Here is a 27,826-nt window from a genome sequence, read left to right as displayed (position 1 = left end):
GATATTTTTTAGTATTTATTTGGTGTTTGTGAATTGTCAATTCTAATATTTCTTGGTAAATTTTATAGATCTGCTGTTATCCTTGCAAATAATATGCTTCTCTTCAGCCAAGCTGTTATTCGTGCAGACAATTTTTTAACATCTTGTCAAATATGAAACTGCGCAATTTCTTGATTTGGATAACTGCCTAAATCTAAATGTGGCAGGTGCCCCTCCTCGTTTCACCCCCCACACCAAACAGCCCCTTAAAAACGGAAGTTAACAAGAGTTAAGTCCCATTTGTTTGGCACTGACTTCCGGTTTTGATAACGATATTAATGTTTTATCCGGACAAGTGCCCCAGTGTCTTTATGATATTAATGGGGATATATTCTTCGTGATTTGTTTTCGAATCCGTAGATAACAATTTGAGACGGTGTTTTATACATTTTGATTGATACATGTTCACCAGCTATTTACCAATACCATGTTAGTTGGACACTTGTGAAAACACTTGTAAAAAACCGGAGTGACAGTAATCCGACTTACATCTGATTTTTGGTGCTGCATATTTTCTACATCATATGTGTCAATCGTGAAAATGTGAGCGATATTGGTTATCATCTAGTGGGCACGTGCCATACAGATATATGGTTCCACGCACCTGTCCACACGAAGAGAAATCCCAGTAAACTAAACTCGAAAATGTAAGACAAATTGCCTGCCCGTATTCTGGTTTTGAAGGAATCTCCTAACCTGTTATTATCAACAACAAATTCAACAATGAAGGTTGCAGTTATTGGATGCGGAGCTATGGGCATACGAATTGCAGGTAGGTCTGTCTATGATAGGATTGGTGACATGACACAATCAATGTTGTAAATATCTTGACATGCCATGTTTTCTCTATTAGTTGCTGGGCATCTATTCTTTTTAATGCAACTCACTGCCCTACCAAATCCCCAATGCTCTACAGTACAAAGGGTACATTTGCAGAAACAGTTCATTATTAAAAACACGAGAGAACATGACAAGATAGACACAATTTTATGGATAACAACTTCTTTAATACTGTGAAAAGCAACGTTTCGGTATAGATCCTTATACCGTTGTCAAGCAAGACTGTCTTGCTTGACAACGGTGATGAAGTTGTTATCCATAAAATTGTGTCTATCTTGTCATCCGTCAACTTATAAGTAATGCCTATCAAACAATTTATGAGAGAACATGGAGTTAATGGTTCAGGGTGTGCAGGTTCTAGTGCTCTGCAGTATGTGAGCTAATGTGACCCCTAATACAACAGAATTTACAATATTTACCATTCCTGCAACTTGTGTATGGTATGGAAAAATATTGATGTGTAAAACGGAATTTGACGCCTTTTCGACACAACATAAAATGACTACTTTTACCATTTAAATAATGTCTTGAATAGATAAACAATTAGATAGTTTACCGTGTATCTTAATTGGACTAGACCTGTTTGGCATCAGTTTTGCATAATCAAATACTCAAAAGAATATTTCAAAACAAACAAAATTGTATTCAATATTTGCCATGTATTTGTTCATTATTATGTGATTATTTCTCTTCATCTTATCTCAGAATTATACAATAATAGATGCGAAAAAAGCTGTATTGGTATACAAGTATCAGGATGATCATATAAGGTTCTAGCAAAGGGGTTCATGGTTCGGGTCATAATTTTAAACTTTTTTTTGAGAAATAAAGTAAACAGTTAATATTTTTTAGTTTAATATCCTGTGATCACAATATCTAAAAAAGGATGAATCCATTGATTATATAATGCAAAATGAGAGGAATAATTCGTAGATCGTTTACGACTAACACGCTCCTGGCGAATTGTCAGATATCACTGCATCATTTGTATACTGGAGATGGCATAGCAAACTTAGGGAACAACAGTAATCACTTACCAGCAACCACCCCTGCTTTAAAGGCATTTAGTTTTCAGCACTAAACATGCTAAATGCTGGAAAGTTTTAGTTGCTTGGGTCAATTGAGCCTTGGAATCCCATCGGAGCAAATTAGGACGTGATTGATACATTTTTCAATAGGAAGGTCACAATATGATACTTGATACAGGATACATTAATGAAAAGTTGTCATTTTACATGCTAGGAGACACTTTCCTTCATAAGAGGAAATGAATGGAGACCCGAACAAAATATTGGTAGACTTGAGACTCTAGATACAGAACAGACAGAAAATATTCTACCGACCAAAAATAAGGGAACTAATGATTTAAGTGTAGCTATTGTTTATGTGTTCACTTACCATACTGGGGGGCATGGGTGGCCCAGTCGTCTAAGGCGCTATGATTTGCTGTGCAGAGTTTTGGGCACGCCAGAAACCTATGATTGTGGGTTTGAATCCCGGTTCGCCCCGATTATGTTTCTAGGTTTGTCGGCACTATACCTGTGCTTGTGGGTTTCACCGAAGTGGTAAATGTATGAGACCTGCATCACTTCGGGCTTTACTCCCACATTAAGCTGACACGCCGTGATATAACTGGAATAATGTTAAAAGCGGCGTTAAACCCAACTCACTCACTCACTCACTTACCTTACCGTGGTGTTGCATCTGAACGCAACATCTAATCACAGTGACATTTCACATCATGCATGAACAGCACATGATGCATGTGCACACAGAAGTCAAAGTGTGTGTGCCTGTAGGGGAACCCGTAATGCAATTAAGCACACTTGTTTAAAAATGCCTCGGAGACGGTAACTCAATGTACAGACAAAGTGGCAAATTGTGAGTACGGTTGGTTAGTTTGTTGTTTCATGCCGCACTCAGCAATATTCCAGCTATATGACGGCGGTCCGTAAACAATTGAGTCTGGACCAGACAATCCAGTGATTGATATCATGAGCATCGATCCACACTATTGGGATTGATGACATGTATCTTGTGAATCATTATAGTGAATCAGTTGAATCATTTCATGCATTTTGTTTAGATTTGCAAAGAAAATATCAATAATTGATTTGTCCAAAGTGAGATTTATTGCAAATTGTGCTGATATTTCTGTGTTCAGGCGAACTGGCATATCACGGTCACCGAGTGAAGATCACTGACAATGATGTGAGGGCACTCAACAATGTATATGAGAGGCTGCAGGAAGACAAGATGATGCTACACTCAGAGAAACTCATGCCACACAAAAATTTTATTGTGAGTTTTAACCTTAATATGATGAATAATCCACTGGCTTAAAACTTTATATTGAAAAGTTTTTAACTTCTTAAAATATTTTAACCACATAAGCTTCAAATGTTAACATTTTAAAATTATTCTATTTGATCTGTTAGAGCATGAAGAAAACTTGTTTGTATGTTAATGTGGTTTGTGTTTTAGTATTTGACAAATAGACAATGCAACATTGATGTATTTACTTCAGTTTGTAAGGTACAGCAATGTTCCATTGATGGTACGAGGGCTGGCTGAAAAGTTCTAAGCCTAACTGTGAAAGACCCGTACCAAGTCGATGGTTTTCATTGATTTCTCCACATAGTCCCCTTCCAGGTTTACACACTTTTGCCAGCGATGCTGCAAGGCCTGGATGCCGGTCAAGAAGATATTTTCTTCAGCCACCCTAAAAAAGTCATTCACAGCGGAAATGACGTCATCATTACTACTTTTTCATTTTGGGAAACAGGTGGAAATCTGACGGGGCCAAATCAGGTGAATAAAGGGGATGGTCAATGAGTTCGAAGCAACAATCATGGATCGCTGACATTGCAACCACCGATTTGTGAACAGGAGCATTGTCTTGGTGGAACAGGAATCCTTTCGTGAGCATTCACAGTCGCTTAGGTTTGATAGCTTCACACAACTGTCTCAGTAGGTCAGCATAATATCTTCCATTGATAGTCTGGCCTTTTTCAAGAAAGTTAATCCGCAGAATACCCTTGGAATCCATAAAGACTGAAGCCATCACCTTTCCAGCAGAAGGAACCGACTTTGCTTTTTGGGGGGCTGGTTATTCCAGATTGTCCCATTGTTTAGACTGAATTTTGGTTTCTGGTTGAAAGTGATGAATCCAGGTCTCATCCATGGTTACAAATCGAGCCAAAATGTCATCGGGATCTGCTTCAAAACGGCATAACTTGTCACGGGGCGTCAGGAATCTGACACGTTTCTGATCCGCTGTCAAGAGCTTTTGCACCCATCTTGCAGAAACTTTTGTCATTCCCAACTCGTTGGTGATAATGTGCTCAACCCTCTCATGAGAGATGCCCACAACACTGGCAACATGTCGAGTGGTCAATCGTCGATCAGCCATCACCATGTCATGCACCTGGGTAATGTTTTCCGGAATGGTTGCTGTTGAAGGCCTTTCTGGACGCGGGTCATTGTCAAGGCTCTCTCTGCCACGCTTGAATTCCGCAGCCCACTTCTTTACAGTGGAAAAGGAAGGGGCATCATCCCCTAAAGTGGAGACCATGTCAGCATGTATCTGTGTTGGAGTTAGCCCTTTCAGTTGCAGGTACTTGATGACTGCCCTATAGCCAGTTTTGTCCATTTCTGGTGAATTCAATGGGTAGGTTGACAAGATGGTCTGGTACAAAGACAATAATAACACTACAGTTGCAGTTCTTATGTCTATGATTCATTAAATGTACTTGTTGGTTGCAAAAGTTTGTTTCAATCCGTTTGAGATATCCCATTTAGGCTTAGAACTTTTCTGCCAGCCCTCGTATCATTTAGAACTATTACATCATGGAATGAGATTATGAAGTTGCCTCCCTTAAGCATTCCAGGATCCAATGATCATGGGTTCAAATCCCAGACTTCTATGATTATTTTTCTAGGTTTTCAGCACCAAACCCGTGCTTGTGGGTTTCATCAAAGTGCTCATTGACATGCATAGTTTCTGACGCTCTTCCAACATCAAGTGAACATGCCAGTGTATTGCTGAAATACTGTTCAAAGTAGAGTTCAACCAAACTCACTCACTAATACACATTACCAGGTATAGGTGCGAGAACAAGGGGTTAACTGATGAAACGCTGTCACAGGTCCTGTGTATGTTTTAGAGCATGGTTACAATAGTGAGTGAGAAACCCACAAGCACAGATATGATGCTGACAAACCTAGAAACATAATCGGGGCGAACAGGGATTCAAACCCACAATCATAGGTTTCTAGCGTGCCCAAGAGACGCAGCTCTGCACAGCGAGTGCCTTTGACAACTGGGCAACCCTGCCCCCTTGTTGCAATAGTGTACATGTAGGTGATAGGTTTACTTAATTATTTCAAGGGGGCACGGGTGGCCCAGTCGTCTAAGGCGCCACGATTCGCTGTGCAGAGTTGCCTCCCTTGGGCACGCCAGAAACCTATGATTGTGGGTTCGAATCCCGGTTCGCCCCGATTATGTTTCAGCACCATACCCGTGCTCATGGGTTTCACCGAAGTGGTAAACATCTGAGACCTGCATCACTTCGGGCTTTCCTCCCACATTAAGCTGACAGGCCGTGATATAACTGGATTATTGTTAAAAGCGGCGTTAAACCCAACTCACTCACTCACTCACTCACTCACTCACTCACTCACACACTAATTATTTCAAGGACACTGAGGCAGCCTTGTAGTTAAAGTGTTCACTCCGAGGCCTGGGTTCGATTCTCCACATGCGTATACTGTGTGATGCCAATTTCTGTTGTTCCCCACTGTGATATTGTTGGACTATTGATAAGAGCAATGAAAAACCATACCAACTCACCTATCATTCCATGAGAAACATTTACACGCCACTGTCATGTAGCAGAAATATTGCTGAGTACGATGTGAAACAGCAAACTAACAAAACAAATCATGAGGAACAAGTTTGAGACACATTATTCACTTCTGATTTCATTCATCTCTGAATAAATGCTGTCCACGGCCCCAAATTCATTTTTTTGGAGGAAGTAAGACGTTAAGTGAAGTGCATGGACTTTCACAGGAACTTTTATGACATGATGACCTGTGTAGGTCCGGGCTAGAATTGGTCTCTAGCAACCCATGCTTGTCATAAGAGGCGACATAATTGATGGGGGGTCAGGCTCGGTGACTTGGTTGATGCCGTGTTATTTAGGGCTGGGACAAGTCCAGATTTACTACCTGGGTACCCGACCCCCTATTACCCGACCCTAGCCGGTACCCACTGCAAGTCTCAAGAGTAGGGAACAAAATGTCTGTTTGGTAATTGTTTTACTGCAGCCCTTGCTAAAACTATTTAGATACATGTATCAAATGGTCAGTTCATGCGTTCACTGAAGTTGACAGAAGCTTTATCTTTACTCAAACATAATCAAGTCAAAAGGAATGTGTGCATCGTCAGAAAGTGAGTTTTTGTCATTACATCACGGGCCCAGGTAGTCCTGTGGGTACCTGGGTCCTACTCAGGACCCACCCGACCCGAGTGCCCGAGATACCCGTCCCAGCCCTAGTGTCTTTGTATCCTGATTGGGTGGATCATTGCTTATGATATCAATCACTGGTTTGTCTTGATTATTTACAGACTGCCTTCATGTAGCTGGAATATTGCTGAGTGCGCATTAAACACCACACCAACTCACACAGACACACTTTGATGTAATGACAAGGAAAGCACAGACTAGTACCGATGTGTTATCTGAAGACATCGATGTGTTTCACAGACTAGTGCCGATGTGTTATCTGAAGACATCGATGTGTTTCACAGACTAGTACCGATGTGTTATCTGAAGACATCGATGTGTTTCACAGACTAGTACCGATGTGTTATCTGAAGACATCGATGTGTTTCACAGACTAGTACCGATGTGTTATCTGAAGACATCGATGTGTTTCACAGACTAGTACCGATGTGTTATCTGAAGACATTGATGTGTTTCACAGACTAGTACCGATGTGTTATCTGAAGACATCGATGTGTTTCAGGGCCAGATACTGTGCATGAGTCAGCTGGAGGAGACCGTCAGTGATGCAGAAGTCATCTTCGAGGTTGTCAAAGAAAACCTGAACATTAAGCAGGATTTATTTGAACGTGAGTTTAATCTGATCCATGGAGTTAAACTTTGTTGTGAAGATCCAGGGTAGAATAGGTCTTCAGGAACCCATGCTTGTCGTAAAAGGCGACTATGCTTTGTTGTAAAAGGCAACTAATGGGATCGGGTGGTCAGGCTCGCTGACTTGGTTGATGCATGTCATCGATCCAAATTGTGTGGATCGATGCTCATGATATTAATCACTGGACTGTCTGGTACAGATTCGATTATTTACAGACCGCCGTCATATAGCTAGAATATTGCTGAGTGCGGCGTTACACAACAAACCAGCCAACCCACCAACTGTAGGGATAATACCATGCTATATGCTAATGTATCTGTTTCTATCAGTGTTCATTGAAGTTAACCAATGTTCAGATAAACCTGTGTTCTGTCTGTGTTCTGTGAAGTTAAATGTCATGACACAACTGTTACCATGGTCACAGGTATATCTCATCTTTGCAAGCCCAGTGCCATCATCGCCACCAACACACTCTGCCTCAACATAACAGACATCGTGGAGAGAACTCTCAACAAGGAGGTACTGGAGTATCTAATGCTTTATATACATGATGTATACATGATATATGCATCATATACGCATGATATATACATGATATATACACATGATATATACATGATATACACATGATATATACATGATATATACATGATATATGCACTGCCTACTGTGTATTTCTATATGAAATTGCAATTTTAAAATTCTCATTCTATGTTAACCTGGTTAGCAAGGCTTAATCAAGTTTTTATTGACAAAAGACATTTGTTTTGTTTGCAAAGTGAAATATTGATATTTAAATATAGAAACCCAAATTGGTTTCAACTGACATGTTTTGTAACTGTTCTATGGAAGTAGCTGATTGACTACACTTTCAGCTGCTTCTTCTGTTTCACTGTATCATGTGACGCAACAAAGTATAGATTGATGTTACATGTATTAACAATTTAACAGTTACTAAGTCAACTAATGCCTTACAATGGAGCTCAAATAAAAAAGGATTCTTGTGGGAACAATATTCCTACACATGATCTACGCATTTATTGGCTGAAGTGAGTGAATGAGAGAGTGTTTTACGCCGCTTTTAGCAATAAAATGTGGGGGACACCAGAAATGGGCATCATGCATTGTACCCATGTCAGGAATCAAACCCGTGTCTTCGGTGGACGAGCAAATGCCTTAACCACAAGGCTACCTGACCACCCCTTGTGGGTTCGAATCCCATTTTGCCCCGATTATGTTTTTAGGTTTGCCAGCACCATAGCCGTGCTCGTGGTTTTCACCGAAATGGTGAACAATCGAACCTGGGTCTTCGGGGGGGGGGGGGGGGGGGGGGGCAAGTGAACACTTTAACCACTTGGCTACCCCGCCGCCCCTTTTAGACTGAATCTGAGTAAAGTAAATATGGACTTTCTTGTGTTACTGTAGCACAAAGATATAGTGTGACATACAATTGTATTATTAGAGACTTTCTAGACGTGAAGGGTTTTGGCACAGACTATGACTCACTGTAATGCTGTGTTGTAGAGGACTATTGGACTGCGCTTCCTGTTTCCTGTGTACTACATCCCTGAAGTGGAGATCATGGCCGGCCGACACACCTCGCCAGACACTATAGAGAAAGGTAGGTCCCAGATCTGTGGATAACATGGGAGAATCTATGGTCTGGTGGATCTGTAGAGATGGGTGGACAATCTAGGGTCTGATGAGTCTGTAGAGTGATGGTGGAGAATCTATGGTCTGATGGATCTGTAGAGATGGGTGGACAATCTAGGGTCTGATGGATCTGTAGAGTGGTGGTGGACAATCTATGGTCTGATAGATCTGTAGAGGGGTGGATGGACAATCTATGGTCTGATAGATCTGTAGAGTGTTGGGTGGAGAATCTATGGTCTGATGGATCTGTAGAGTGTTGGGTGGACAATCTATGGTCTGATTGATCTGTAGTGGGGTGGGTGGAGAATCTATGGTCTGATGGATCTGTAGAGGGGTGGGTGGAGAATCTATGGTCTGATGGATCTGTAGAGTGTTGGGTGGACAATCTATAGTCTGATGGATCTGTAGAGTGGTGGGTGGAGAATCTATGGTCTGATGGATCTGTAGAGTGTTGGGTGGAGAATCTATGGTCTGATGGATCTGTAGAGTGGTGGGTGGAGAATCTATGGTCTGATGGATGTATAGAGAGGTGGGTGGAGAATCTATGGTCTGATGGATGTATAGAGTGGTGGGTGGAGAATCTATGGTCTGATGGATCTGTAGAGTGGTGGATGGAGAATCTATGGTCTGATGGATCTGTAGAGTGTTGGGTGGAGAATCTATGGTCTGATGGATCTGTAGAGGGGTGGGTGGAGAATCTATGGTCTGATGGATCTGTAGAGTGTTGGATGGACAATCTATGGTCTGATGGATCTGTAGAGTGTTGGGTGGACAATCTATGGTCTGATGGATCTGTAGAGTGTTGGATGGAGAATCTATGGTCTGATGGATCTGTAGAGTGTTGGGTGGAGAATCTATGGTCTGATGGATCTGTAGAGGGGTGGGTGGAGAATCTATGGTCTGATGGATCTGTAGAGTGTTGGATGGACAATCTATGGTCTGATGGATCTGTAGAGTGTTGGGTGGACAATCTATGGTCTGATGGATCTGTAGAGTGTTGGGTGGAGAATATATGGTCTGATGGATCTGTAGAGTGGTGGGTGGAGAATCCATGGTCTGATGGATCTGTAGAGTGTTGGGTGGACAATCTATGGTCTGATGGATCTGTAGAGTGGTCGGTGGAGAATATATGGTCTGATGGATGTATAGAGGGGTGGTGGGAGAATCTATGAACTGATGGATGTATAGAGGGGTGGGTGGAGACTCTATGGACTGATGGATGTATAGAGTGGTGGGTGGAGAATCTATGGTCTGATGGATCTGTAGAGTGGTGGGTGGAGAATCTATGGTCTGATGGATGTATAGAGTGGTGGGTGGAGAATCTATGGTCTGATGGATGTATAGAGTGGTGGGTGGAGAATCTATGGTCTGATGGATCTGTAGAGTGGTGGATGGACAATCTATGGTCTGATGGATCTGTAGAGTGTTGGGTGGAGAATCTATGGTCTGATGGATCTGTAGAGTGTTGGGTGGAGAATCTATGGTCTGATGGATGTATAGAGTGGTGGGTGGAGAATCTATGGTCTGATGGATCTGTAGAGTGGTGGATGGAGAATCTATGGTCTGATGGATCTGTAGAGTGTTGGGTGGAGAATCTATGGTCTGATGGATCTGTAGAGGGGTGGGTGGAGAATCTATGGTCTGATGGATCTGTAGAGTGTTGGATGGACAATCTATGGTCTGATGGATCTGTAGAGTGTTTGGTGGAGAATCTATGGTCTGATGGATCTGTAGAGTGTTGGGTGGACCATCTATGGTCTGATGGATCTGTAGAGTGGTGGGTGGAGAATCTATGGTCTGATGGATGTATAGAGTGGTGGGTGGAGAATCTATGGTCTGATGGATGTATAGAGTGGTGGGTGGAGAATCTATGGTCTGATGGATCTGTAGAGTGGTGGATGGAGAATCTATGGTCTGATGGATCTGTAGAGTGTTGGGTGGAGAATCTATGGTCTGATGGATCTGTCGAGGGGTGGGTGGAGAATCTATGGTCTGATGGATCTGTAGAGTGTTGGATGGACAATCTATGGTCTGATGGATCTGTAGAGTGTTGGGTGGACAATCTATGGTCTGATGGATCTGTAGAGTGTTGGGTGGAGAATATATGGTCTGATGGATCTGTAGAGTGGTGGGTGGAGAATCCATGGTCTGATGGATCTGTAGAGTGTTGGGTGGACAATCTATGGTCTGATGGATCTGTAGAGTGGTGGGTGGAGAATATATGGTCTGATGGATCTGTAGAGTGGTGGGTGGAGAATCCATGGTCTGATGGATCTGTAGAGTGTTGGGTGGACAATCTATGGTCTGATGGATCTGTAGAGTGGTGGGTGGAGAATATATGGTCTGATGGATGTATAGAGGGGTGGGGGGAGAATCTATGAACTGATGGATGTATAGAGGGGTGGGTGGAGACTCGATGGACTGATGGATGTATAGAGTGGTGGGTGGAGAATCTATGGACTGATAGATGTATAGAGTGGTGGGTGGAGACTCTATGGACTGATGGATGTATAGAGTGGTGGGTGGAGACTCTATGGACTGATGGATGTATAGAGTAGTGGGTGGAGAATCTATGGACTGATGGATCTATAGAGTGGTGGGTGGAGAATCTATGGACTGATGGATGTATAGAGTGGTGGGTGGATGGTCAACTGAGTGATCCTGGGGGAATGGATGGCATCTCTTGAACCGTTTTATAGATTTCCTGATGGTTCTCGCCTGACACTTCCAGTGAAGTGTTCTTCTATTTGGAATTTCTATGGCCTTGTGGCTGTTATCCACAATTATGAAGCCAGTCACAGCCTTCTCGAATCGTCACATCTCTGGCTCTACCCCTACATCGACAACTGTGTTACTGCCTTGGCACCAATAACTTCATCATGTGCAGTTGATGATCGCCATCGACAATTCAACCATGGCTTACTTCATAGACTATACTATCACCAACAATCAGGGCTCAATGCTCTCACAATAGCTACTCACATTTCAGTTCAGCCAGCCGATCAACTCTGTACAGCAAGACTTGAGCATTGAGGTGACCAATGTCCCTCAAGACAGTCGACCACAGAATGGAACTGAATCCAGATGTTTAGTCTTGTGTGTCAACAGCTTGGCTTGGCAAACATCAACCTGTTCACACGGTTCAATCATCAACTGCCCATGTTCATGTCTCCAGTACTAGATCCCCTCACCTTGGATCATGATGCCTTGGTGATAACTTGGGAACATCTCCATGCCTACACATTTCCTCCACCTGCCCTTCTCCCTCAGGTACTCCCGAAAGTACAACAGATACAGACACTTCAACACTTTTGGTTGCCCCTTACTGGCCATCTTCCCCCGGCAAGAGAGTTAATTGACCAGTTTCAACCCTTGCCGAACTACGCTGGAATTCCTGGGCTCGATTGTAGCGCCACCAGTGGCTATTATGAGTTATGTCCCCTCGGAGCCTCTCCTGTGGACCAATCCGATTCCATCACTTGCATTTGTTTCAAACCAAATGGCGGTGCCCATTCAAGATGATCTGATCAATAATCAAGATCGATATTGTGATAAAACAAGTCTTACATCGCAAAGTGCATCAAATCACAAGAGCACCTTGATTACAAACATGAAAAGGTTTGGAAAATATCTGTTGACAACAAGTTGGCGGTGCACATGCTTTGCAAATCCTGCAATTGACCGAAATCGACACGTTTACGGACCGGATTTAGATTTTGTTGTGGACTATGCATAGACTTGTAAGTCCAGCCAAAATGTAACTCGATAATACCAGCCTAGTTCGGCAAGGGTGGAAACTGGACTTTTATGGTCAGTTAACTCTCTTGCCTCGGGAAGATGCGTGGATAGTTGCTCATATGAATCAATGGGCTGTCTGGTCCAGACTTAATTATTTACGAGATGCTGTCATATAGCTGGATAGTTTTTACTGACATTTGATGCACTTTTGGGGCTGAATATCGCCTTCTGAGCAGGTCTAGATAAATCCCTATTGTAATTCACTAAGTGTGACCATCTTCTGTATTCTTTATTATGAACTTAGACACAAGGAAATGTGTGACATGTTTTGTGATGATTGTCTCGGGAAGATGCTTACTGGTCAGCATGAAGTTCGATTCCCAATCTCATCTGACTCACTGGGGAACCAAGCCCTCGTCTTCCTCAGTGGGCAGGTCTGCTGTGGCATCCTCCTCACACAAAGCAGTGTCATCCATTCTGATGTGGAATCTTTGCGCAGGGATTTTATTCCATGTTCCTTAAAGAAATGGGGTTTCTGCATTAAAGCTCATCATACTTTGACCAGACAGGAAATGAGACACATTTGTCACTTGCTGTTGTCACAAGAAACGAGCAAGTATGTGTCTGCTGTTGATACTTTTCTGGTTGCATCTTCTTCAAGGAAACTTTCCCAGACTGCAGAGGTTGGCACAGTACTGAAACAGAAGTACACCATGTGAGTCAACTTTTGGAGGTGCTGACTGTATACATGTTACTCAGAAGACCGTCTTCTTCATGACTTTAGCAACTGCAGCCTGGGTGAGTTTGGTCCATGTTCTAGATGCTTTGATCAAGGTCAACAACGTGTTACTCATTTGGGACTGATATGCCAAAACTCAGCCTCCACCCAAGAGGACAAAAGGATCCATATAAATACACTATGCCATTGAGAAAGTTGTTAAATGTAACAAATATTGTGTTTGGGATAACACTTCCTTTGTAAAGTGCAAATTCTAGTACCTTTTGGGGTTGAATCCCATTCGGGATTCGAACCCACACTATCAGAGTGAGGCACCAAATCAGCAGCACACAAAGTCAGCGATCTAACCCTTTCAGCAACTGAGGCTTCCACAAAAATGAAAGTCCAACAACTGGTAGTCTAGTTTACGTACTTTGTGTACCCCTCATATAAGGTCCATGTTGCTCCTTTGTCTTCCATCCCCAGCTCGGATGATATTGAAGATCTCTCTTTGTGTCTCATGCGAACACTCAGCCATTACCTTGCTGTTCCTAAGCAGCTTCACTATCATGTTGATACTGGCCTTCAGCCTCCACAGGCTACGATCCTCATGAAATAAGGATGTTGTGGGAGAGTGTGGCTCCCTGCACCAACAGGTGTTTCAAGATGTCATCAAGGGCTTCACTTATCACCGAATGAGGGATGTCTCCATCGCTGATATTGAGGGGTTTCATCAGTTTTTATTTTTGGTTTTGGCGTTTTAGCTCTCGGCATAATGAGAGTTGCATATGGTTTTGGCTCTGAAGAGGGATCCCTGTGGATGTAGTTCCTTCTCCAGCACACATCACTCCATCCAGACGCGTGAGACGATAGACCAGCAAATACTGTATTCGACGTAATAAGCGCCCCTCTCTAATAAGCGCAATGTACACAAGACTTATTTATTCATGTGTAATACGCATTCGGGTGGTCGGGTAGCCTAGTGGTCTAAACCCTTGCTCGTCACGCCGAAGACCCGGGTTCGATTCCTGACATAGGTACAATGTGTAGAGCCCATTTCTGGCATCCCCCGCTGTGATATTGCTGGAATATTGCAAAAAGCAGCGTAAAAAAACATACTCACTCACTCACTAAAATACGCACTCGTGGGTTATATGCACCCTTAATTATGGGCAATTAAATTCTGGAAAAATATGTCTGTCATGTATAATACGCACAGACTTTTCTTTTGTATCATTTCAGGTACATAAATGTAGAAATTTACGATCTTTCAACTTTTTAAAATTAAATTTAATAAGGGCCCCCTATTTCTAATTTTGAGAGTGCATTGGGCGCTTATTACGTTGAATACGGTAGTTGAAAGAAAATCCTGTAAATCTGGAAATTAATGCATCTCCAAATTAAAGCCACTGCTGGCCCCTGGCCTAAAATGCGACTCAATATTAATGCAGCCCCCTCCCCTATGGAAAGATACATATCCTTACCTTAATCCTATCAAACAGCAAATAGCAGCGCTTATCAGTGCTGAGTAGAGCACTTCCGTAAAAACAATAAACAGTGTTTTCCTAATTACAACACACTGTTTATATCTTTATTCTGTTGACTGGCATTAAGGAAGTTAAAGGCAATAAAATAATTGAACCAACAACAGTTCACTGATTGGTATTCGGAGAAGGTGTCGACAAACTTGAAGGCAGATGACAAGACAAGGGCTGTAGATCTGAGGAGTGTGGTGAAGCCTATCGGTGCGCGTTGGGTCATGTCGGCCTTTGACAAAGTGTTGCATGGGTGGCGTCTGTCTGGACTGCAGGGTGGTCAATGATGCTCAGTTTGACACGAGTGGGTAGAACTCCTGACCCCAGCAGTGATAACTCACCTGATGCCTATTGTGTAATTTCTATTCTTTGAATGACATTGTTATATACTTGTTACCACTGCTGCTCTTTGTACCATGTTTGTGTTTATATTCAAGTTGGCGTTTCTGCTATCCAAAGTATGCAGTGAGGCTGTCTTATTGTTGATAGTCATTTTGGAGACATAAATATGAAGTTTAATTAATGCAAGCAAAGACCACTCGCATTTTTTGCACTTAATTCAAGCTCGTGGTAATATCAGGATGTACAGTAATCTGTCCTTTGTGGTGATGAACAAGAATTCTGCTATATCCCTTAGCATAGGACAAAACAGGGTCTATCTGCCTTGGCTATGCCTAGTCCAGCGAGCACTTCTAGTCTGACTGGTAGTATCACTACCTCTGGTAGAATCAGGCAAGGAAAGCTTCTTGGTCTGAGGGATTGCCTGACAGGCACCAAACTTTAAGGACTATAATGTCTTGACAAATCCTGGATCTCAGCCTAGTCAGGAGGCCTTACAAGAAGTAAGGCCACCTATAGATCATCTGTCTCTAGAGCCTGCTTGAAAATCTGGAGGAGAGAGGGATGTGGGGTAACCAACCACACCATCCAGTCTAACGTTAGAGCTAGTCTGTGGTTGCTCCAGATCAGCCCTTTTGTCAGCAACATTTCTCCTTGGGGAACTGGCCAGCACCTATAATCTCAGATGTTGGGCATCAAGGGTTACCATGTAGCTACCAGTCAAAACCTAATGTCACAAGTCTAGGTTGTTGGTTGGTTTGTTGTTTAACGCCGCACTCAGCAATATTCCAGGTATATGACGGCGGTCTGCAAATAATCGGGTCCAGTGATTGATATCATGAGCATCGATCAACGCAATTGGGATACCCTGACATGCATCAACCAATTCAGCGAGCCTGACCACCCGATTCCCATTAGTCGCCTCTTACGACAAACATAGTCACCTTTTACAGGAAGCATGGGTTGCTGAAGACCAATTCTACACAGGTCACAAGTCTAGGAAGTGAGCTCCCACTGCCAGGCCACAACTACCACCCTCCTACCCAAAGGAAGGCATTAGATGAATCCCCATATCAGACAGAGTAGAGGCCCTAACCTAGGCAGATGCACAGTGTTGGGCTGGGATGAATCCACATTTACTACCCAGGTTCCCGACCCTACCCGGGTACCCTCTTTAGGCTAAGAGTTAGAAAGGTAGAAGAGGTAGAAAATGACTGATTGGGAATTGTTACACCGGAGCCCTCACAAAAACTATTCAGATGCACTGAAGTTGACTGAAGCTTTATGTTTACTCACTGAAGTTAACTGAAGCTTTATGTTTACTAAAACATATAAAAGTCAGAAGGAATGTGTGCATAGTAAGAAAGAAATGTGAATGTTAGCGACTTGTCGTGTGTTATTGTCCTTAAACAATACATCATATGACTAACCACGGGTCTGGGTAGTCCTGTTGGTACCTGGGTCCTACTCAGGACCCACCTGTCCCGGCCCTAGTTGGAAGAGCTACTGGCCGTTCTCTTAATGCCCAGACACCCTCCCTGATTAGGATGTCTTTGTGGAGATTGCACTCTGGCTTGAGCTGCTGGTGGCTTTTTATCTTCAGACAAAGTCAGTGGGCTCACATGCAGAGAATTGGCAAATTGCTAGCACTGACATTGGTCTTCATAGAGTCATCATGTCAACTCTGTCCCTCGTGATTGTGGATACAATTTTCTCTGTCTGTGCTTGTCGTAGGAGGCCAGAACGGATTGGGTGTTCAAGTTGGGTGACTTAGTTGACTAGTCAGCGCCCAAACGGTGTGGTTAGTTGCTCATAATATCAATCACCGGTTTGTCAGGTCCGGACTCAGTTATTTACAGGACGCAATCACACAGCTGAAATATATGCTGAGTGCAGTATTAAACAACTAACAAACAAACAAAGTTTTTCTTTGTAACCATTTGTAGACAAACATCCATTTTTTATCAGCTCTCCATCCGTAACATTCTTTATAGACTCCTCACTGTTGCAAAGTCTCTTGTATGTAGTTGATGCCAGGTCATGTATAAGTTGTCTGAATAGTCAGACCTCTAAGCTTGCATGGCACTGTGTTGTGTGGCCATGCCTCACAGAGTTATCTCCCTTGTGGGTCTACACAAGCAAGCTCCTCACAGCGATAGCCCGTTCGCGGAGCTCTCTATACTATTGCTGCCACCAGTCAAAATTCCCCACTGTGAATAGGTGGCCACAACCATGCTTGTAGTTGAACTCGCAACCGAATGACTGTTATGTTTACAAACAAGTGACAACTGTCGTGACGCCAAATACACTTATCTCTGCTAAATTACTTGCTTCGTTTGTCAATTTGAATTTCTGTTTCATTAAAACTATCGTGTTATTGATATAGTAAGAATGTAAGGGAGAAGATGGTTGATTTTCCGTTAGTCTGCAATCTCGAACCAATCTGATTATACAAACAACAAAGTAAATTCATCTGGAAAGCATGGTCAGTCGTAAACCTTTTCAAAATGAAACATGGTGGCATTCCCAAAGACATAAACAAAAGTATAAACGTTACTACATATGGGGTTAGAGGGCAAATTTCAAGATTCTTGAAATGGCCGCGCCCACACTGGTGGCAGCGATGTTACCGAGAGTGTAACGAAGGTGTCACGCGCTGGGAAGGAGCTTGTCTACACAAGGTCTGCCTGGCACCTGAACTGTGAGGTCAATATCATCGTATCCTGATTGCGTATATCTATGCTTGTAATATCAATCAGTTGATTGTCTTGTACAGATTCGATTATTTATAGACGACCGTCATATAGCTGGAATATTGCTGAGTGGGCGTTAAACAACAAACCAACCAATCAACCCTCACCTTGGATCATGATGCCTTGGTGATAACTTGGGAACATCTCCATGCCTACACATTTCCTCCACCTGCCCTTCTCCCTCAGGTACTCCTGAAAGTACAACCGATACAGACACTACAAACAGAACAAACTTTAACATAACACTGTTTTAAAGTGCATCATCATTTGCAGCAGCCTGAGGTTTGTCATTAGCTGCCAAAGGAGCTGTTGAACAGAATGAGGGCTTCTGTAAATGGCCATGATATGGAGGAATGATTGATACTGACTGATACTTAGATACTTAGATACTCCGCATTGTACCGCTGTGATGTAATATCAAACACAATAATGTCATGCTGTGCGTACAAACCAACCACTGACTTGTCATTCGTCACCACTCACCGCTTTCCGAAACCTGCAAGAAGATTTGTCCCCCTATTGACGAATGTTATGTGCAAACTATGACAAACCATTCAGAATGTGGGTATGACTTCAAGTACATTGGTCAAATAACCCCTCAGGAATAATTTTTCATTGTACATACGTCTTCCATCTAAAAACATATCCGAGATACAGTTAAATGTGTTCAATCATTCTGTATAAATACTGTATCACCGATAAACCTGAAATATATATGACATATGGGGGAAATATATCTGAGTCATTATGCAACGAGTTGACAATTCCTTTAACTATGCCCTTGACAAAACTGGCCATTCAGCATGTCCCGGAATAACATGAGTTGGGCAGGAATGACCGACTTGTATGGGGTAGAATAGGTCTTCAGCAACCCATGCTTGCCATAAAAGGCGACTATGCTTTGCATGAGAGGTGACTAACAGGATGGGTGGTCAGGCCTGCTGACTTGGGCTCACTGACTTGGTTTGATGCATGTCATCGTGTCCCAATTGCATGGATTGATGCTCATGATGTCAATCACTGGATTGTCTGGTCCAGACTCGATTATTTACAGACCGCCGTCATATATAGACCTCGAAAAAGTTTTGGAGCCCAACTTGTCCTGCAGGACAAGTAGATAATATTTTGTACTCATCCTGCAATATTTTCACTTGCCCTGTTAAAGTTTTATATTCTCCTCACAAAATTCCCCGCATCTATGTTAATCTCTTTCCCATTCAAACTCGCTCGACCATGCATGTTCCACACTTCGTTTTCTTTTTTTACAGTCATACGGTTTTGAGAATTTTTCCTTTTTTCGGTCTGTTTGTTAATTAAATCATGTTTTTTTCTCGTCAACTGTACCATCCCACCATCAAAAACTCCCCACCCCAACCCCCACCAATATATTGTATTAAGGCTATCGCTGTGAGGAGATTGACCTGCTGTGCAAACGCACTTCCTGTTTATTTCTACAGTTGCCAAGTATGATATCAACAACATCTATTTTGTTGTTATGTAGAATGAGTGAGAGATGGAAACATTTTTTAGGTTCAAAACTATCCTGCATATTTTATTGAAAACAATTAGAGATTAATTGAATACGATAAAAATATGAACTCACTCAAAGTTGTTTTGGTCAGCTGATAAATGTCTGGGTTCCAATCCTATTTAAGAATGTTTTTCAACAAATCTGATTGCAGCATTCACTCATTTTACAATGATCATTTAACAAGATAGTGTATTGAAACATGCTGTGTGACTGACAGCATGGAACATGTTCATCAGACAATGTAACCATTTCTATTCCAATCTCATCCCCAGTGCGCATCATGTTGGAGAAGATGGGCAAGACGTTGTTTTTCCGGTCCGGAGGATTCCCCCTCATACTCTCTGAGGATGAGAGGGACAAGCGAAAACAGGGTGAGCTAACACTTTTGAAACTTCTGCCAATCGGACTGAAACGTCACTGGTGAAATGCTTAGGAAATGTAGTTCCTAGACTTTTTGTCTGCAGTAGTGTTTGTTAGAGTATTCTGCTTTAGGTATTTGAATGGCTCTTTTCTGTTTGTTTAAGAGCAAAAGTAACATGTGATGACAACCTTTTGACAATAATTTTTAAAATAACTGAAATTGAAAACATGAAGCCAGGTCCATAAGCAATTCTTCTCTGTTGGCCTGCTTATAGTCCATAGTCTCTGCTGAAGTATTGTTCAGGAATGGAAGGGGCGGTGGGGTGGCCTAGTGGTTACAGGGTTCGCCTGTCACACCGAAGGCCCCATGGGTACAGTGTGTGAAGCCAAATTCTGGTGTCCCTCTGCCGTGATGTTGCAGGAATATTGCTAACATTGTTGTAAAACGAAACTCACTCAGAAATGTCAGACAGAAGCACTGAATATCGTAATGAGGACATGATACATGTTTTGGAAAATTGAAATGAAGGACCTAATGTGCATGTCTGAAAGTGACTCGCTGAATTTGGATACAGAACCTTGTTGATAGAATACCCTGTGGATACCCTGTGTATCATATTATTGTATTTTTCCCAGCCCGCTTGGAACAGATTCAGAGCCTGCAGATGAAGGAGAACACAATACCAGCACTGTCGCATCGCGGAAACGTCACACCACGTGTTCACGATGATGATGGTAATACTCACATGAGAGAATGAGAGAGAGACAGAGACAGAGACAAATACTCACATGCTAGACACACCCTTGCAGCAATACACATGCTAGACACACCCTTGCAGCAATATTCACGTTTGACACACCCTTGCAGCAATACTTACATGTTTGACATGTTCTCACCGCAATGTTCTCACATGCTGAACACACCCTCACAGAAATACTCACATGCTAGAAAAACACTTGCAGCAAACTCACATGCTAGACACACCCTTGCAGCAATATTCACATGCTAGACACACCCTTGGAACAATACTCACATGCTAGATACACTCTTGTAACAATATCACATACTAGACACACCCTTGCAGCAACACTCACATGCTGCCACCCTTGCAGCAATACTCACATGCTAGACACACCCTTGCAGAAATACTCACATGCTACAGCCTTGCAGCAATACTCACATGCTACACACACCCTTGCAGCAATACTCACATGCTAGACACACCCTTGCAGCAATACTCACATGCTAGACACACCCTTCCAGCAATGCTCCTATGCTAGACACACCCTTGCAGCAATACCCACATGCTACACCCTTGCTGCAGTACTCACATGCTAGACACACCCTTGCAGCAATACTCCCATGGTAGACACACCCTTCCAGCAATGCTCACATGCTAGACACACCCTTGGGGCAATACTCACATGCTAGACACACCCTTGCAGCAACACTCACATGCTAGACACACCCTTGGAACAATACTCACATGCTAGACACAGCCTTGCAGCAACACTCACATGCTAGACACACCCATGCAGCAATACTCACATGCTACAAACATTCTTGCAGCAATACTCACATGCTAGACACACCCTTGGGGCAATACTCACATGCTAGAAACACCCTTGCAGCAATACTCACATGCTAGACACACCCTTGCAGCAATACTCACATGCTAGACACACCCTTGCAGCAATACTCACATGTTAGACACACCCTTGCAGCAATACTAACATGCTAGACACACCCTTGCAGCCATATTCACATGCTTGACACACCCTCGCAGCAATACTCACATGCTAGACACACCCTTGCAGCAATACTCACATGCTAGACACACCCGTGCAGCAACACTCACATGCTAGACACACCCTTGCAGCAATACTCACATGCTACACACACCCTTGCAGCAATACTCACATGCTACACACACCAATGCAGCAATACTAACATGCTAGACACACCCTTGCAGCAATACTCACATGTTAGACACACCCTCGCAGCAATACTCACATGCTACACACACCCTTGCAGCAATACTCACATGTTACACACATCCTTGGAACAATACTCACATGCTAGACACATCCTTACGGCAATACTCATATGTTAGACAACCCCTCTGAACAATACTCACATGCTACACACACCCTTCCAGCAATACTCACATGCTACACACAGCCTTCCAGCAATACTCACATGCTAGACACACCCTTGGAACAATACTCATGCTAGACACAGCCTTGCAGCAACACTCACATGCTAGACACACCCTTGTAGCAATACTCACATGCTAGACACACCCTTGCAGCAATACTCACATCCTGACACACCCTTGCAGTAATACTCACATGCTAGACACACCCTTGCAGCAATACTCACATGCTAGACACACCCTTGCAGCAACACTCACATGCTGGACACACCCTTGCAGCAATACTCACATGCTAGACACACCCTTGCAGCAATACTCACATGCTGGACACACCCTTGCAGAAATACTCACATGCTAGACACACCCTAGCAGCAATACTCACATGCTAGACACACCCTTGCAGCAATACTTACATGCTAGACACACCCTTGCAGCAATACTCACATGTTAGACATACCGTTGCAGCAATACTCACATGCTAGACACACCCTTGCAGCAACACTCACATGCTAGACACACTCTTGCAGCAATACTCACATACTAGACACACCCTTGCAGCAATACTCACATGCTGGACACACCCTTGCAGAAATACTCACATGCTAGACACACCCTAGCAGCAATACTCACATGCTAGACACACCCTTGCAGCAATACTTACATGCTAGACACACCCTTGCAGCAATACTCACATGTTAGACATACCGTTGCAGCAATACTCACATGCTACACACACCCTTGCAGCAACACTCACATGCTAGACACACCCTTGCAGCAATACTCACATACTAGACACACCCTTGCAGCAATACTCACATGCTACACACACCCTTGCAGCAATACTCACATGCTACACACACCCTTGCAGCAATACTCACATGCTACACACACCCTTGCAGCAATACTCATATGCTAGACACACCCTTGCAGCAATACTCACATGCTACACACACCCTTGCAGCAATACTCACATGCTGGACACATCCTTGCAGCAACACTCACATGCTAGACACACCCTTGCAGCAATACTCACATGCTGGACACATCCTTGCAGCAATACTCACATGCTAGACACACCCTTGCAGCAATACTCACATGCTAGACACACCCTTGCAGCAATACTCACATGCTAGACACCCCCTTGCAGCAATACTCACATGCTAGACACACCCTTGCAGCAATACTCACATGCTAGACACACCCTTGCAGCAATACTCACATGCTAGACACACCCTTGCAGCAATACTCACATGCTAGACACACCCTTGCAGCAATACTCACATGCTAGACCCACCCATGCAGCAATACTCACATGCTAGACACACCCTTGCAGCAATACTCACATGCTGGACACATCCTTGCAGCAATACTCACATGCTAGACACACCCTTGCAGCAATACTCACATGCTAGACACACCCTTGCAGCAACACTCACATGCTGGACACACCCTTGCAGCAATACTCACATGCTAGACACACCCTTGCAGCAATACTCACATGCTGGACACACCCTTGCAGAAATACTCACATGCTAGACACACCCTTGCAGCAATACTCATATGCTAGACACACCCTTGCTGCAGTACTCACATGCTAGACAACACCCTTGCAGCAATACTCACATGCTACACACACCCTTGCAACAATACACATGCTGGACACACCCTTGCAGCAATACTCACATGCTAGACACCCCCTTGCAGCAATACTCACATGCTAGACACACCCTTGCAGCAATACTCACATGCTAGACACACCCTTGCAGCAATACTCACATGCTAGACACACCCTTGCAGCAATACTCACATGCTAGACACACCCTTGCAGCAATACTCACATGCTAGACCCACCCATGCAGCAATACTCACATGCTAGACACACCCTTGCAGCAATACTCACATGCTGGACACATCCTTGCAGCAATACTCACATGCTAGACACACCCTTGCAGCAATACTCACATGCTAGACACACCCTTGCAGCAACACTCACATGCTGGACACACCCTTGCAGGAATACTCACATGCTAGACACACCCTTGCAGCAATACTCACATGCTGGACACACCCTTGCAGAAATACTCACATGCTAGACACACCCTTGCAGCAATACTCATATGCTAGACACACCCTTGCTGCAGTACTCACATGCTGGACACACCCTTGCAGCAATACTCACATGCTGACACACCCTTGCAGCAATACTCACATGCTAGACACACCCTTGCAGTAATACTCACATGCTACACACACCCTTGCAGCAATACTCACATGCTACACACACCCTTGCAGCAATACTCACATGCTACACACACCCTTGCAGCAATACTCACATGCTACACACACCCTTGCAGCAATACTCACATGCTACACACACCCTTGCAGCAATACTCACATGCTACACACACCCTTGCAGCAATACTCATATGCTAGACACACCCTTGCAGCAATATTCACATGCTACACACACCCTTGCAGCAATACTCACATGCTGGACACATCCTTGCAGCAACACTCACATGCTAGACACACCCTTGCAGCAATACTCACATGCTGGACACATCCTTGCAGCAATACTCACATGCTAGACACACCCTTGCAGCAATACTCACATGCTAGACACACCCTTGCAGCAATACTCACATGCTAGACACACCCTTGCAGCAATACTCACATGCTAGACACACCCTTGCAGCAATACTCACATGCTAGACACACCCTTGCAGCAATACTCACATGCTAGACACACCCTTGCAGCAATACTCACATGCTAGACACGACCTTGCAGCAATACTCACATGCTAGACACACCCATGCAGCAATACGCACATGCTAGACACACCCTTGCAGCAATACTCACATGCTGGACACATCCTTGCAGCAATACTCACATGCTAGACACACCCTTGCAGCAATACTCACATGCTAGACCCACCCTTGCAGCAACACTCACATGCTGGACACACCCTTGCAGCAATACTCACATGCTAGACACACCCTTGCAGCAATACTCACATGCTGGACACACCCTTGCAGAAATACTCACATGCTAGACACACCCTTGCAGCAATACTCATATGCTAGACACACCCTTGCAGCAGTACTCACATGCTGGACACACCCTTGCAGCAATACTCACATGCTGACACATCCTTGCAGCAACACTCACATGCTAGACACACCCTTGCAGCAATACTCACATGCTAGACACACCCTTGCAGCAATACTCACACGCTACACAGACCCTTGGAACAATACTCACATGGTAGACACACCCTTGCAGCAATACTCACATGCTACACACACCCTTGCAGCAATACTCACACGCTACACCCTTGCTGCAGTACTCACATGCTACACACACCCTTGCAACAACACTCACATGCTAGACACACCCTTGCAGCAATACTCACATGCTACACACACCCTTGCAGCAATACTCACATGCTGGACACACCCTTGCAGAAATACTCACATGCTAGACACACCCTTGCAGCAATACTCATATGCTAGACACACCCTTGCAGCAGTACTCACATGCTGGACACACCCTTGCAGCAATACTCACATGCTGACACACCCTTGCAGCAACACTCACATGCTAGACACACCCTTGCAGCAATACTCACATGCTAGACACACCCTTGCAGCAATACTCACACGCTACACAGACCCTTGGAACAATACTCACATGGTAGACACACCCTTGCAGCAATACTCACATGCTACACACACCCTTGCAGCAATACTCACACGCTACACACACCCTTGGAACAATACTCACATGCTAGACAACACCCTTGCAGCAATACTCACATGCTACACACACCCTTGCAACAACACTCACATGCTAGACACACCCTTGCAGCAATACTCACATGCTAGACACACCCTTGCAGCAATACTCACATGCTACACCCTTGCTGCAGTACTCACATGCTACACACACCCTTGCAACAACACTCACATGCTAGACACACCCTTGCAGCAATACTCACATGCTACACACACCCTTGCAGCAATACTCACATACTAGACACACCCTTGGAACAATACTCACATGCTAGACAACACCCTTGCAGCAATACTCACATGCTACACACACCCTTGCAACAATACACATGCTAGACACACCCTAGACACCCTAGACACATAAATTTGTTTAGGATTAATTTCCAGATTATTGTTTAACATGTATTCATGAATTTTGATCAAATTAACTATAAGTCAGGTAGTGTAACTATAATACTCTTAAATATTGTATAAAGTCCAACATAGTCATTTCTATACCCCCTGTGTGAATTCCATTTCGATGAGGTCCCCAGTAGCCTGTTCTTGTCATAGGAGGTAACTTAATGGATAGGGTGGTCAGACTTGGTTGATTGTGTGGATTGTTGTCTATGATATCAATCACTAGATTGTCTCGTCCAGTCTTCATTTTTTGCAGGCCACCGTCATGTAGTTGGAATACTGATAAGTGCAGCAATAGACAACAAACAAACATTAGGTCAAGGGTCATATCATAATGACTGAAATTGACTTAGGAATAATTTTCAACAAATTACTTATGTGTGTGGTGTTAAACAACAAGCAAACGTTTCTACAACCGGTTATTCCTTCCCTAGCGATGGTGTCAAGTGAGGCCATGGACCGTGACTGCGCCATCTGCATGGATCGGCTGCGGAACTGTCTGCTGCAGCCCTGCCATCACATGGTCACGTGCTACGAGTGCTCCAAGATGCTCCACAACCGCAAGGATGGGTGCCCGATTTGTCGCAAAGATATCAACAGCATCATCAAAGTGTATCACTCGTAACTGACCTCTCGAGGTCATTTCCTGGATGTGTGTTGAAACCAAAGATCATGTCACATGGGCTTGAACGTTTGTACCTTTATTATCAATAGTACTTGAACACAAAGTTCTTCTTGAACAAACATTGAATAATGTAATCTTGGAATGATAATTGATTTTTTTTTGCTCACCTTGAAAATTGAAAAAACATTGGAGAGCCTTGAAAAAATGGATAAATGGTTTGAAAAGCTTTGAATTTCATGCATTATGATGTGAATTAAATGGCAAGTTATGATGTTGAGTAGTGAATACATGAACCCTACGTGGGCGATGACCTGTGAGTAGTGAACTTGGTTTAACAAAACTTACTTCCGTACACGAGCTAGGAAATAGTGGATCGACCCAACTCACATTTCACTGTTGTCAGGTCCTTGTATATTTCTGTATACAGGAGTCTGGGGTGACAAGGTTGTTTCAGATGCCACACTTTGCCGGTTGCATCCCATGTCAATTTGTTTCATCAAGGTTTGAATACCAGATTCACCATGGTTGTGTTGCTTGGCTTGTCAGCTAGGGCTTCAACTCGACGACTGCTAGACGGGACTCGAGTACCCGAGGGTCAGACTCGGCTCGTGCTCGAGTACCCGCAATTATACATCTGTTCAATAAAATTGGCAATTATCCTATCGTATACAAAATGAAAGAGTCCTAATCATGCTAATGACATCGTAGATCACTAAGAAAAAAATGTGATCGTGTATCAAATAAAATACCTTTGAAATTTGTATGCTGATTCGCTGAAGCTTCATTGAAATAATAATTGTCAACTTGTGATAAGAAATCGTTTACAACTCAGTGTAACACACGCAATGTTCAGGGTGAAAAAAATATTGCACACGTCACGTGATGTATGTTGCGATTGGTGATTGGCTGGATTTTGGCGGGCTGGCTTCTTGGGTATACCTTATATGATAGATAAGATCATTTGATGCCAGCGCCGAAGGAAATTGTCAATAAATGACAAAATATAGATAATAAGTTAAAAGTAACATTTTCAATGTTATCACAAATTCACAAGTCAGTATTTACCTTTAGCGTAATTGAAAACAAAACATTGAAAGATTACTAGGCTTGTAAATTTATAGTTGACTTCTATAAGACGTTTTCCCGACATTTGAAGAGATAATTAGAATGAGATACAGTAACACAA

At 43.4% G+C, this 27,826-nt stretch overlaps 1 protein-coding gene across 1 annotated transcript; it reads left to right on the top strand.

The window, feature by feature from the left end:
• Positions 1–293: 293 nt before the first annotated feature.
• Positions 294–27,826, top strand: LOC124116154 (3-hydroxybutyryl-CoA dehydrogenase-like). The gene is made up of 8 exons (XM_046477386.2): positions 294–811; positions 3,044–3,180; positions 6,913–7,018; positions 7,466–7,560; positions 8,566–8,662; positions 19,581–19,679; positions 20,305–20,403; positions 26,450–27,826. The coding sequence occupies exons 1-8, from the start codon at positions 763–765 to the stop codon at positions 26,638–26,640; spliced, it is 873 nt and encodes a 290-aa protein (XP_046333342.2). The 5' UTR covers positions 294–762; the 3' UTR covers positions 26,641–27,826.

Source organism: Haliotis rufescens, unplaced genomic scaffold (genome assembly GCF_023055435.1).
Source record: "Haliotis rufescens isolate VD_foot unplaced genomic scaffold, xgHalRufe1.0.p SCAF_3, whole genome shotgun sequence".
In the NCBI taxonomy this organism is placed as follows: domain Eukaryota; kingdom Metazoa; phylum Mollusca; class Gastropoda; order Lepetellida; family Haliotidae; genus Haliotis; species Haliotis rufescens.
Note: the sequence above shows the minus strand (reverse complement) of the source record. Positions and strands in the feature narration are given on the sequence as shown.

Coding starts and splice junctions, on each gene's coding strand:
- LOC124116154 (XM_046477386.2), top strand. CDS start 763: ATGAAGGTTGCAGTTATTGGATGCGGAGCTATGGGCATACGAATTGCA. Junction 3,181..6,912: donor TGCCACACAAAAATTTTATT/GTGAGTTTTAAC, acceptor GATGTGTTTCAG/GGCCAGATACTGTGCATGAG. Junction 20,404..26,449: donor ACGTGTTCACGATGATGATG/GTAATACTCACA, acceptor TTCCTTCCCTAG/CGATGGTGTCAAGTGAGGCC.